The 14,038-nt window shown below is 44.7% G+C and overlaps 1 protein-coding gene across 4 annotated transcripts in view; it reads right to left on the minus strand.

Moving 5' to 3' along the window:
- HEG1 (heart development protein with EGF like domains 1) overlaps positions 1-14,038 on the minus strand; it is a 55,434-nt gene that overhangs the window by 12,074 nt on the left and 29,322 nt on the right. For all 4 annotated transcript variants that reach the window (XM_064661457.1, XM_064661456.1, XM_064661455.1 and 1 more), the window contains exons 13-18: positions 12,425-13,786; positions 10,042-10,161; positions 8,329-8,423; positions 6,968-7,026; positions 6,377-6,537; positions 4,560-4,694 (exon numbers count right to left, since the gene is read on the minus strand). In XM_064661457.1, coding sequence (XP_064517527.1) covers positions 4,560-4,694; positions 6,377-6,537; positions 6,968-7,026; positions 8,329-8,423; positions 10,042-10,161; positions 12,425-13,786 — 1,932 coding nt within the window. The remainder of the gene's footprint in view (positions 1-4,559; positions 4,695-6,376; positions 6,538-6,967; positions 7,027-8,328; positions 8,424-10,041; positions 10,162-12,424; positions 13,787-14,038) is intronic.

The following is a 14,038-nucleotide window of genomic DNA, read 5'->3' on the forward strand; positions in this document are numbered from 1 at the left end:
ACTACTGATGAGATCACTGCTTTTCTCAGCAATAATGCTACCAGAGCTCTTGCAGATCTGCTGCCTGAGCAGAGGCAGTGAAGGTGGTCACTCCTGAGCAGGAGTGACACAGACACAGTTGCTTTGGGCAGAGGGACAACCCAGGGCCAGCACATGCAGCAGCCCCTGGGGGTCTCCAAGACATCACCCAGAGGTCTGGGAAACCCCTGCATCACACTCCACAGGGAATTGTTAAGTGAAAACAAAAGTGTTCATGGATTTTTTCACCCTCAAACACTATGTGCTTAAAACAGGTGAGGCAGCAGCTCTCAAGCCCTACTCCCTCTGCCTTGCTCTCTAACTGTGGGGATAACCCACAGCCAAAAGCTCTGGCACTCTCTAACACCAGCAAGCAGGGAGAAGAGGAGGCTTCCAGCAGAGGTCCCAGCTAAGCTGCAGCAAAGCCCTCACCCCCTCCTGTGCTGCTCCTAGCACACCAGATGCCTTTTCCCACTGGACCAGCCAGCGATTGTATTGTCAAAAACCCAAAGGGCAGGAGGGGAGGAAAGGAGAGAAGACAGACAAACGTTGTCTATTAAAATGGGTTGGTAAAATCATCGTAAACCAAGAGAGAACTAGCATTCTGGATGGATTCAGAAATTTATGGCTCTTCTAGCACCAATAACAAATTATATTGATGCCAGCAGTGAGCATCTGACTGTGACCTCCCCGTTGTAATACAGGTCACAGAACTTCCCTGAATTTAATTCCAGTTTCAAATCAAGAAGGTGAATTGGAGCTACATTTCAGAGAAACAGCCAAGACTGATTTTAATATTTTCAGTGACAGACAATCAACCACAACCTTGGGTTCAGATGCTCACAAAGTTAATTTCCCCAGCCATTAAAAACATTCACCTTCTTTCTGGTCTGAATTATCCCAGTGTCAAATTCCAAACTTTGGATGTTTACTTACCAGATTGGAAAAGGTTATATGTTCCCATTTCTCCTCCTCACCACCAAATAACTCCTTTACCTTGAATACAGCCAAGGGCACTGAGATCTTTGAGTCTCCCTAATTATTGCAGCTTTTCTCCAAACGGTTCTCTTTGATCCTCTTGATTTTGGTTCCCAGAAATAGATGTCAAAAGCCCAGGGATAACAAAATTTCCCATCTTCTGCCTGCCCATAACACCTAAATGTACCCTGGCATCATATTACCCTTGGAAGCCAGAGCTGGGAATCTCTTTTTTACCTGCCGGACCCCCTTCGCAGCTCTGCCCAAGTCTCTGCTTTTCAGGAGATGCAACACACAGTGTGCCTGGCACTCTGCTCTTGGATGCTTGGCCTTGCTTGTGGCCATATTGAAAAACTGTTTGCCTATATACCATTTACAAAGCATCCCATGTCACTCAGCCATTTTCCCTGCAGGATGTGTGGACACAGATGAGTGATGCACTCACATCATGAACATTGCATCTGCAGACATAGACTTGCAGCCACTGATACCAACAATGATGGGGTGCTGATGCCCATGATACCTGGTCTTGCACACTTTTCTTTGCCCCATACAGCCCCACTACTCCTTCATTACCTCCCTCATTACATTTATTTTGCCATAGCTGAGGATGAGTAGGGTGAAGTTCATTATACAGCCCCCATGCTGCATCTCATCGTGACACTTTTTGTACTGGGTATATTTTTCTCCCTCTAAGATGGTTTATTTGAAGTGAAGGAAGAGACCAGAGGTAACTGGGCAAGACTTAAGAGCCTCAGTCAAGAAACAGCAGGGCAAGGGCAGTAAATCCCAAAGGATCCTTGCTGGGCTCATTCATAACATTGAGGCATTAGCAAAAGATGACTGGATGGATTACTCCTTTCACTTGCTAACAAAAGCAGACTGAAAACATTTTGGAGTGAATGTTCTACCAAAATGAACTACAAGATCAGGCAATAAAAAAATCTGCAGTGCAAGGGAGGGAACTCACTGGAGTTGCCTTCTTTAATGAGCACAGCAGCCCCATGTATCCCAGCCCCAGCTCATTGCTGGAGTGTTGGGAAGGCCTGCAGGAGTGGGCAGGTAGATGCTGGAGCCCATCCTAACCTCAGCCCTAGCCCAGTAACATGTGTGGGGCACATACACCTTGAGCAGTCTCAAAGTTGGAGCTGTGCCTTGAGCAGGAGCAGCCTTGGGACCTCACTGGCACACCCTTCTCGGGCCAGGAGGATATATGGGCAGTAAAGAGGAAAAGCAAGATCCTGAATACTCATTTCTCTCTCTTACTTAAAAACTTGGTGCTTATGTCTTTTCCTTTCCTCACCCTGCCTTTTCCTGCCACTTTGCTTTCTCCTTTGGCATCTTTCCTGCTCCTTTGAACATGTCCCCAGGAGACCTTGCACTGTCACACTCACTTGGCAAGCTTTCAAACATAAGCAGGGAACAAAGGAAAGGCCTAAGTGTAAGGGGCCAACCAAAGCTATCGAGTTGTGCTCTTCAGGATTCCTTTGCCTTCCCAAAAGATTCTCAGAGGTCTCTTTGGAAACCTGCTTTGCTGCTCCTTGCTTCATTCCAGAAACACTCTGTACTAGTAAAAATAGCATGTCCTTGAAAAGTTGGCACATTGGGCTTGTTGCTCTGTTACTGAAATAGCCCTGAAGACACTAAAAGGTTGAAAACCAGCAATGACCCAGAGACAACTGAACTGCACATCAAGAGGTACCCTGGCCAACATGTTGAAACTGCTGTGACTCAAGGGACTCAACCCTTCCTTGGTCCAGGAGATGCTTTGTCAACCAGAGGACAGATGCTGCAAAGCAGGACAGAATAAAACCTGGGGGTTGGGGCAGCCAATTCCCCATGCCCCAGCAGCTCTCCAGCCACACTTGCCTTCCCACGGGGCAGACCGGACAGGGCAGCACAATAGCCACTTCCCTCTTTGCAAATGCTATATTTGGAGCTACTGCACTACATTTTCATGACCCACAATGAGGGTCGGATGCTCACGAGACCTCAGTTCCTGTTTAGGCACTGGAAGGGCAGAGATTTTCAAAGAGGCTAGCATATTGTATGCTATATTCATCAGCAAAATAGCCCTAAATATCAAATGAGGGCCATAGCTTGACTTCCAAAAAAGCCTTTAGAAACCCCAACCTCCTGGTTTACCCAGATGGGAACAACTGATACCGAAAATCTGGTATCTTGTCGGAATGTGGCACCATGCAGTTGGTACTATCCTCATGCACTACAACCTAAATCCCACATCAAACCTGTCACTCAGACACTCTGAAGCTGGTCAGTAAGATGTTTCCTACTGACAGCAGTGAGCTGAAGCTGGAACTGAGGCCTCACTGTGTGCAGGTAGGGTTTTTATATTTTCCACGGTAAACAAGATCCATAAGTAGGGAGTAACCACATGTACAAGATGTTAAATCTCTTAGCCCTCTGCAACCATCGCATCCAAGTGCCTCACAGCCTTTCAGGTATTTATCTTCACAACACTGCTTGGCAAGAGATATGAACAAGACAAATAGAGTAACTTTCCCTGTGTCCCCACTGTCTATGATGGAGTAAGAATTGGGTAAAAATCTCCCAAGTTTCAGCTCAGCTCTCCAGCCACTACATATGTCCTTCTCTGACTCTCTAGGGTCAATGGAGATGGTCAGTATTTCCTAATAGAAATCCTTCCTCCAACGTACAAGATGAAGGGAAGGAAGGAAAACACAAAGAGAAAGATTTTGCCTGGAGCCATAGAGTGGAGGAGAGGTAGGACTATGAGATGTCCATCCCAGAATCTGCAGCACATGAATTATTTCTAGGCACATTTTTCTCACTCTCTGATCAGATTTGGAATCGACAAAACATCTCCTCCTATTTCAACAGCAACCCAGCAGACAGTGCCAGAAGCAATATATAACCACTACTGCAATTCTTATTGATATGTCATCAGAAAATTGCATTTCTTAAGAAGCCCTACAACAACCACTGAAACTAGGGAATGGACACCCTGATCCTACAGATGTTATTTTGATCACTGGCATGCAAAGACCTTGTTTAAAATGTAGCAAAACCAGATTTGTTGATCTGAGGAGTAGCTAAAAAATAATGTAACATTTAAGCTTAAAATTTCTACTAGGAACTCAGCTGAAAAATAAATTCATAATCATTTTCGGATACAAATTTTTTAAATATTGATTATATATTAATATAAGCTTGTGAGTTTAAAGCACTTCCCCTAAGTTCACTGAGAGTTCAGACAAAATCAAAACAGGCAGAGAAACACGTCATCTCTGCTCTGTGCCACTGAACTGGAGCCCAAAGCAGCCAGGCCCCTTTCTCCCTCTCCTCAATCACTGTGACTCACAGCATGCACCAGAAAGAGATAATATTATTCCTAGAGAGAGACTGTGTCTTCAGTGTCTGCTGAAAAGCCCCCTAACTAAATAAAAGAAACTTGAGCTGCTAATATTTATTCATAATATTGAGCTTCTTGCATGCACAGGGCTATGCACACACACTCATTCCCACCAGAACAAAAAGTTTTAGCAAAATTCAGGGAAAATGCACAACACAGAGAGCAATACCTCTGCAGGAGTGGTCCATCTTGTTGTATTTGAAGTACCCACTTTTGCACCGGCAGAGTGCAACTCCGTCGAAGTCAGTGCATTCCGAAGTTTCCTTGTCACACTCAGGGTCTTTCTGTCCACACAAGCTGCCAACTGTTGGGAAGAGGTGGCCGACATCAGCATGACCCTTCTGAACCCACCATTATGCATATTTTCTTTCCCCAGGCATCACATTCAGCTCATGTGCTGCTTTAATCTCTTTTTTTTTTTTTAACAGTGCTTGCTGCATTAGGAGAGAGGCAACATTACCCTATGTCACCGTTTCTTGTGGATAATAAATGTTTCAGCTCTGAGGCAGAAGGGGAAATGAAAATGAAAAATTTGGTTTGGCTCAAGCTGAAACACATTCACCCCATGAGACAACTCAAAAAATCAGGTTTTAAGTTTATATCAAGCAAAATATTTTGCTCAGCCCAAACCAATTTTTTTCCATTTCAATATTAAGCACTAGATTTTTTCATTTTTCAAACAAAGAATTTGTCCTTTCATTTACATTACTTTGATGCAGTGTTTTACTTTAGAAAGTCAGATTTGTTACAACAATCATTCAGCAAAACTGTGGATAAATGATGGAAATTTTGTCACCAAATTTACATTTTTTCCTGGGAGGTCAGACTAAATGGAACGAAGAAATATTCGTGAGAAATATGATTTTATGGAAAATATGTCACTCATTTGGCACTCACCTTTCATAGACCACTCCCTGCTAGATCCAATTTTTTTCTATCTTTTTTTTTAAGTACTTACACAAGAATACAATTTGTTTCTTATTCTGCTTATTTCAAGTTAGAAGTAGACTTTACCAGAAGCATTGTATCAGAGGTAATGTGTAGGTATAATCTGAGTGGGTCTAGCAAACAATTTAATGCAATGCATGGTGCAGTGTGGCTTTAAAATATAGCACATTACAATAAAAGCACACTAAACTACTCATATTCATGTTTACTTTGCCAAAACGATACAAGGAGTTTCCTTCTACAGCCAGGCTAAACACTGTCACCCTTCATCCTCAAAGCCAAACCTCGAAGCCTTGAACCCCAAAGTCACAAAGCTCCACCTGCAGCAGTTTCCGTGCAGGAGACCATCTTTCAAGGGTGCTCACTCCATGCATCCTGAGGTACCTCTCAAAGCTAAATCTCCTCTATCAGTCCCACAGGAAGTGAGAACCAGAGCCACAACCAGCAACCGGGTCCACCTGAGAAGATCACGCACAACACTGGTGTCCTTCTCCACGTCTTTCTGTGCTGCATCCACGTTCCCCTTTAGCAGGTAGAGGATTCAGTACAGAAATCAAAAGGTCTTAATTGTGAACCATCTTTACACCCTGCAACACTGAAATTGGGCAGGCAGGAGAGACGAGCTCCCTGTGCAGCCTCCAGCAGCTCTAATCGACTTCACTGGAGGGGTTTTGTTTCTTGGCTTTCACACCATTTCTCAGCTCCCAGCCATGTGGGTGGAATTAAGACTTATGCTTTTTTGATCTGGCTGGGCCCGGTGTCACATCCCAGAGATGAAAGGCTGCCCTACAATGCCTCTAATCCGGTGCTGTGTGATGTTTTCACAGAGACGCAGATTTCTCACACATGTGGCAAAGATAAGGCTCGGTATCTGGGTCCCTTTTGTACTGTGAGGTTCTTAAGATGACTCCCATTTAAATAAGATAAAATGATTCATAGGGGCTTTTCCAAATGCCAAATCTTTCTCCCTCTGTTATAAAAGAAGCCAAATAAAACATCCCTTTCTCCTCCTGTCATAGTTCTCCAGATGCTGTTTACCTCTGTGGAGTGGTTTCAGGTTGGAGATGAATTGGCAGGCTTCAGTGGGGGATTTGCAAGCTCGAATGTAGCTTTTCACACTGCTGATAACATCGTAGAAAGTCACGTTGGATGCTAAAGAGAACGTGGATTGCACTGAAACATGCACAATATTTGCCTCCCTAACAGAAAACAAAACAAAACAGCCCTGAGTATCATGGGTAATTCTGATGTCATCATTAGCACCTTATACATAGGACTCTGATTAACATAAGCCATGTTTATCACAGACACAGCATTACATGTATTGTAACAGACCTTAAAAACAGGAAAAAACTACACACAGAGAAGAAAATTTGGAGCTGGAAGGGATGCTGGTAGCTCACTTTGGAACCAGCCATAAATCCCTCCTGGGAAGCTCCCAAGCCTGTCCCAACACTGCTCAGGCCAGGAGAACCAGGCAAGATGGTCAGGCATTCCTCATGCCCTGTACCACTGCCAGGACAGATTGTATCAAGCCCAGCACCAACTCAAAATGGAGAATGTGGATCTCAAGCTGAACATCCCAAATGCTCAAGTCTCTCATTCTTCCCCTGGTAGCTTTAGTCTTACCTGCTTGCCTTAACAGTGGAGTGGTGGTACCCCGGCAAGCCTGACAGCGATGCATTGAGCTGCAAGGAAGGGAAGGAGAGAGCAGCTGTTAGTGGCCCAAAAGATTATGGAGGGAGGCAGCCCAGTGGGACATAGCATGGAATGGTCCTCCTGCTGGGTCATTGACACTATCCCCTGTGCTTGCCAGAGGTACCTGCTGAGACCATGGGGGCTCTGTACATCCCAGCAGTTCATTTGCTCTATAAGAAAGATGCATTGCCCTGTTGCCAGTAAGAGATGGACAAAGTCACTATCGTGAAGCCTTGGACAAGAACAAAGACTTGGGGATTTTGACATGAGCATCTGCCTGAGGCCCCACTGGGCAGTGACCACAAAGGCCAAGGATGAGCCCGATGTCAGCAGGGAGAGAGCACCGTGCAAGGCTGATCTCAAAGCAGCACCTCAGAGACTGAGCATCTTCCGAGGAGCCTCCCTGACCCTGGATCTGTGCAGTTGTTTGTATTTACTCCCCAGCACAAGCTGTGTGGGCAGCATCAAGGTGACTCCCCCCAACTCCTCCCTCATTTGGCAGCATCTCCAAATCACCTATTCCAAAGAGCTGGAATAAAGTGCAGCCAGTCCAGGAACTGCTAACAGGATGAACTTGTGCATGCAATGAACTGGATAAAAAAATGTACAGAGATGTACCTATCCGCAGCCCAGGGGTCTTTTTGGAGCAACTGATGGCTCAGCCTATGGGGCAGCCAACAGCTCATCCAGTGCCTGTGCTCAACTGACTGAGGGTCACACAGCTACAATCAAATGGCTGAAAAACTCCACCCAGAGGAAGGTATGTTTGGGTGGGTGCTGCTGCTGGGCTTCATCCCACAGCGTTTGGCTGAGAGCAAGGTGGCTGCAGCACAACCTGCTCCAGCATCCATGAGATTTACTAATGAATGGTGGGGCCCAGAGTTACTGTTTTAATGTTTGATCTCGGAGGAGCACTGATGCCCTTTTGAGATCTGGAAAAAACAATGAAGCCAGAAGACAGTAGGAGAGGATGGAGGCTACTGAAGCGTGTATCCAGGCACACCACTTCAGGAAAAGGGATCCAGGATTTTCCAGGCAGATATGCTGCCTTAAGCCCCATAGGAGCCAGGTTTCTCCACTGCTGTCTTGACAGCTGGGGCAGGGCAGAGGAGAGAAGCGTGATGGGTTTAAAAGAGTCCATTCACCAGTCCTACTTACACCAGACTAGGGTAGTTCAATGATTGAAAAGGCTAAACCCATGCTGCAGACTCATGGCTTCCCATGACAACCGTAAGAGGAGCAAAGGGAACTTGTCCCACCAGCATTGCCAAAGTCCCAGCAAGGACACTCACCACGGCCAGGATCTCGCTCTCAACGTGGAAGAGCTCTGCATACTTCCCATGGGTGATATTAGGTTTCAGGGGGACCTGGCCAATAAATATTCTCACTGAAAAGGAAAACAAGACAAGTTAGTTGGAACACATGTCTCTGTGCCGTATGTAGATGTGGTTTCATCTGCCTTACATGAGAGGCTGTTTGTATGGAAAATCTCTTTACATAGCAAACAGAAAACTCGCGTCTGAGAATCATTGCCCCAGTAAAGCAGAGTCACAGCCTTGGGTTTTTTCCCAAGTGTTGTTGCAATGTTCCCAGAGTCCCAGTCAAATTCCAGAGCTTAATGCTGCTGAACAGCCAGTATTTCATTACACTGTTCATACATTTCATATAGGAACACAGACTAATTTAAAAGGATTCCTGAACACAGAGAGAAATTGATAAAATTAGTAACAAGACAACAAGTTACAGGTACCAAAGCTATTTATGATAATTTGGGGTAAACATGTCAAATCTCTTACCCCTCCCTGCAATGGAAGGAAAGCAAACCAGCAAGTCAAAATAAAGCATCGTAGAAAGGACATTTTTATTTTTCAAACTGTTGGAGAGAATGAGCAATGACATTTGAAAAGAGGTCCAAAAGATGCATTTTTCTGTGCTTAGATTCATATTTGATTCACAGCAGCAGAATGCAATAATCTGAGTTGTCCAGACTTGGAGAGATAATACCCCTAAATCTTGTATTAAGTGTCATGAGATACTCAGTGGAAATGAGAACTCAGAGCTCCAGCTTTATGTTCCACCAGAAAAACAAATACGGTTGCAGATAACATTATAATTCTTTCCCATTTTTTTTCCATCCACAGAGCCTATCTTCACCACAAATTTTATATCAGACAGCTTTAATATAACAACTCTGGACAAAAAATAAAATGAGAATCACCTTCACAGTAGTTATATAATCTGCCTGTATCCCATTTCAAGGCATAATCAAAACAACTCTCTAAATTAGAAGCTGACACATTCCAACTCGAAGAAATGTTTCAAAACACTCTTCAGGGACACCTCACCCATGTTTCCCTAGCAAAATTTCCATGCCTCTAATCCTTGTTGATTAAGGGTCAGAAGAAAATCTATCAAAACAAATTCCCCTATACAATGGGACATTGTAAATCCTTGAGAGTCCGCTAATAGAAAGGAGGGGGTCAGAACCTGAGTTCCAACTAATAACTGTGCTTCTAAGAAAATGCTAAAGGTATGAAATAAGACCTTGATCTTACAAAGACTTTCACGGCTGCTTAATTTTCCGCACATGGCTGATCCCACTGAAGCCAGGTTACACAATAGCCCTGCTCACTTCTCCCAAGCTGTCACCGAAGTTTGCAAGGCTGGGAGCTACAATAAGCTGCTGAATGCTTTTTGGGGGGTTGTAAAACACATTGGGAACAGAAGGGACACGTCTGTCCTTACTAACAAGCCTGAGCCCACTGCTCCATTGCTGCATTTTCAAGAATCCCTCAGCTATCTCTGCGCCTGCTCCCCGGGCAGCTCAACACAACAGGCATCAGACACCATTCTCGGGTAAACAGTAAAAGGCTCTGACAAAAGTGGTGGCTGGAAGGAACATTAAGCTCCTGAACTAGTCTGAGCCCAAGTTAATTTATTTTAGAAGATTACAGATAATTATTTCCATCTTGTCCTCCCCTGGTTTTTCATTTTTGTTTTCTTACCTAAATTGCACTTTCCTTTTTCCATTTCATATCCAAGAGGACACTGACAGATATAGGAGCCATGGGTGTTGTTGCAGGTGGCCAGTGCAGGACAAGGATTGGAAAGACATTTATCCACATCTACAAAAGCAGAAAAAAATCCCAGGTTACAGTTACTGAATCATAAAAATCATCAACTTTTGGGCTAAAAAAGATCAGCTCAGCTCTCCTTCTGTGACTCCCTGAGCATTATCAGATGCTTCATTGCATCATTTGCACTTACTATTTACCCTGTTTCTAATTATTCTGTTGGAGCTGAAAGAATAAATATAAGCCACTTGAATATTTATTCAAAAGCCCTTGAGGTCCAATGTGGATCCATGTTAATATGAACACTCAGCTTGTTTACAGCACTGCTCATCAGAAGATCTCAGAGTTCTTTTTGAAGACAAACAACCCACCGGTTATTGATGGAGAAACCAAAGAATGAACCTCGAGAGCCACAGCTAGACATGGGAGCACAGGCTGCTTCACCAAGTCCTGCCCTTTTCATCCAAGCCCTGTTTCTGTGATCCAAAGCTAGTGCTTGAACACTGATACAGGCTGTAGATTACCCAGTTACAGTGGAGGCAGCCTTGACTGCTATCACCTCTTTTTCCAGGGCTCCTCCATGCCACCCTGGGGATGGGCACAGCAGTGATACCTGTCTGTGCCACCACTCATAATGCCCTTTCTGCTGGGTGAGCAAGGGCCTGGGGAGCAGAGACCACTGTGATATATGGTGTATCAGGGGATTAATGACCGTAGTCTCAGATCATTCACAGATCAGCCAACTCAAATTGCAAATTCTGGAGAAGATATCCAATACTTCCCTTCAAAAAAAAAAAAAAAAAAGATGTCCTGGTCAAAAAGGCTCTTGCTGTGCATGTCACTCACATGAGCACCAACACGTGTCAACACACGCGTGCAAGGGCAGACCACAGGCAGGACTGTGGACTTGTCAGCAACACGGTGCTACAAGAAAAACAAGACAGCTTACACAGCACTCATACCTATTTTGTGGCTGCTGCCGAGCACTGCAACAGAGGCAAGAAGGATTGAGTCTGTGGTTAAAGCATGAGGCACAAGAGCAAAACCCACGTGTCCATTTCTGACGGCACCGCGGTACACCACGGTATCACACAGGCTCTGCAGACCAGCACTCCAAAGCCAACCTCTGCGGTGGGAAACACCATTCGATGTAATCTCATGCCTCAACTAGCCTGGCACAGCTACCTCAGCATCAGCAAGAGGCCATTTAGTGTCTCTAATCTAAGCAGCCAGAAATGAGTGGGTGTGTTTTAAAACAATGGCTTTCACTTGGCCATCCTTCAGTTTGTGCTTTATACATTTTTTTTGCAGGGACTAGGGCAGCTCTTCTCTCATGGTAGTGAGTGCCCATGAACAAAGCACCATGTCCAAGGCAGTAGAAGGATCTTTTGTATTCTGACAAATGGCAAATCTCAGTATTCAAGGGAAAGAATAATTTGGCAAAAGCGTGAATCCGTTGCTAAAAAGGATACACTACCTTAATTTTTCAATTTAAAAAAAATTCATTCCCCTACAGTGACTTTTTTTTTCATGAAGCCATAGCTATAATTAAAACTAATCAGCCTGATAAATAACCTTTAAATACTTAATTATTGGATGGCATATATATTATTCCCAGTATTTTACTCAGATTAATGCCTTTAGTGCACACAATATGCTACAGCAGCATGAAGGCCAGGCTCTGAACTTGAAACACATAGCCAATTTTCATTCATATAAAACTTCAGTAAATGTATTTACTTGAGAAGATAAGGAGGCTGGCAGTGGTAATAAATGATTATAATGACACACTGAGCAAGACTATGGTACATAGTCTACCAGGAGAAGCAATGGGCCCTTCAGTATGAGATTATTTAGTGAGATGGGGAGAAAACAACCATAAGTTGTAATAACAGAAGCAGTTCCAACACAAATACCAAGTGCTGGCCAACTGTATTTTCTCATTAATAAGATAGATATTAATTGATATCAATTGATATTGCTAACTTATCATCAAATATAAAATGCATCCTATGCTTACCTGGAAGGCCAGCCAGCTTTATTTTCTCAAAACTGTCATATTTCAGCTTAACCTCTCTATCATAAAAGTTCACCAAAGTGCTCACCCTTATTCCAGCAGTTCAACTTGATTGCTAAACCCTTAGCTTAAAAATACCAACATGGAGACAGAGTTCTTGCCCTCAAACCCTGCTGACAACAGACATGTCATACATACGTACACAACCCTTTGATGATGCTTAAAACTGGGACCCAGGTGTTCCCGCCCTCCTCGTCCCTGCCCCACCACTGATGAGTGTGCCATTATACACATTACCTGTTGCTGGAGATGATGTCCTCAGCCCCACCGTGCTACTGGATGGAGGAACAGTGGTTGGTTTGGTAGCAGCCAAAGTAGTTGCAATTCTCACAGTGGTCTTGATGGTTGGAGTGGCTTCAGAAGGACTTGTAACAGGGATGTTTTCCTCGGTGACTTTACCAGGCTTTGCAGTGGTGGGATCCACAGCTTCTGTGCTTTCACCAGTGGTATACATGTGCTTAGTGGCAGTGGGTGTTTGAGCTCTGTGGTCCTTCGTGGTGGTAGCTTCACCTGGGGTTGGCCGGCGACTGACTGGTGTTGTCAGCACAGGAGGTTTGACCGTGGTCAGTGCCACTGCGGGGACAACGTTGCTGTAGTTTGTTGCACTTGGTGAGGGACTAAGGGCTGTTGGACCAGCCTGTGGAGCAAGACTGGCTGTGGTGAGCAGTGGTGTTGCCTTCTCAGAGCTGCCCTCCTGGGTGGTGGCAGCTCTAGGCAAGGCAGTCTCTGTTACTGTGACAGGAGTGGACACAGACACAGTGTGTCTACCAAGCAGCTCCATAGGTGCCGTAGGGAGAGGAGACGCGGTGGAGTTGAAGGTGGTACTGTTTTGGGGCTGGTGTGTGACACTGTGCTTGTTGGTCTCTCTGGGTGAGCTCCCAGCCGTGGCAGCTGTGGAGGGCACCTGCCTGACCACCGTTGTAGCTACAGTGATGCTTGCTTGATCATTGTCATTGGACTGTGAGATGGGTGAGGGTGATGAAAACAGAGGCAATAAAGATGCTAATGAATAAGATGGGGAGAGCAATGAGGAAGTGGGCAAGGAGGATGACAAAGCCTGCAGAGGGGGTGAAGATGCCATCACAGAGGACAAGTGTGGCTCAGGTGATTCTGACGGTGTGAACAGATGACTTGGTGGTGGTGTTGGTGACAGCGAGTGATGCAGCGATGACAGTGAGGAAGACACTGGAAATGCTGATGAAGATAGAGATGATCTGTTAGTGACCAACAAATCAGAGTCAGTGTTGAAGACAGTTGTATTTTCTATGCTGCCTGTAGAAGCAGAAGTCGACAGTTTGGAAGAGTGTACCAGTAGTGGCTCTGTAGAGGGTTCAACAAAACTGCTATCACTCGATGCATTGGTCCACCTGTCCTGAGACACAGAAGATTTTGATGCATCAGAAGGGCTGGAAATTTCAGAAAAAAAGGTGGAACTTTCTGAGGAGTCAGCAGAGGTGCTGTTATTGGAGATAGACAGGAGGGTCCTTTCTCCTCCTCTGGTATATGTGGTTGAAATGTATGTGCCATCCGTATGAGAAACAGAGGTCCTTCTCTCAGTGGCATCAATGCTACTGACTGGCTGATGGCTACCTGAAAAGTCTGGAGTAAAAGGACAAAATATATTAGAAAGACAGAGTAATATGAAAGTAATTTGATGTTGTATTAAAACCACTTGTTAAATACAGATGATGTTCTTGTCTGTGAACTGGTCCATGCTCTTCTAAAAATTTGGAGCGCCATCCAAGCGTGGGTATGGAATTAGGGGTCTTGTGCACTCTTTAATTGGTTCTAAAATGGGGAGCCCTGACAGACACAAGGTTCCAGTGAAACGTGTAGGTTTCCAAAACACTG

Source organism: Pseudopipra pipra, chromosome 7 (assembly GCF_036250125.1).
Source record: "Pseudopipra pipra isolate bDixPip1 chromosome 7, bDixPip1.hap1, whole genome shotgun sequence".
Lineage (NCBI taxonomy): Eukaryota > Metazoa > Chordata > Aves > Passeriformes > Pipridae > Pseudopipra > Pseudopipra pipra.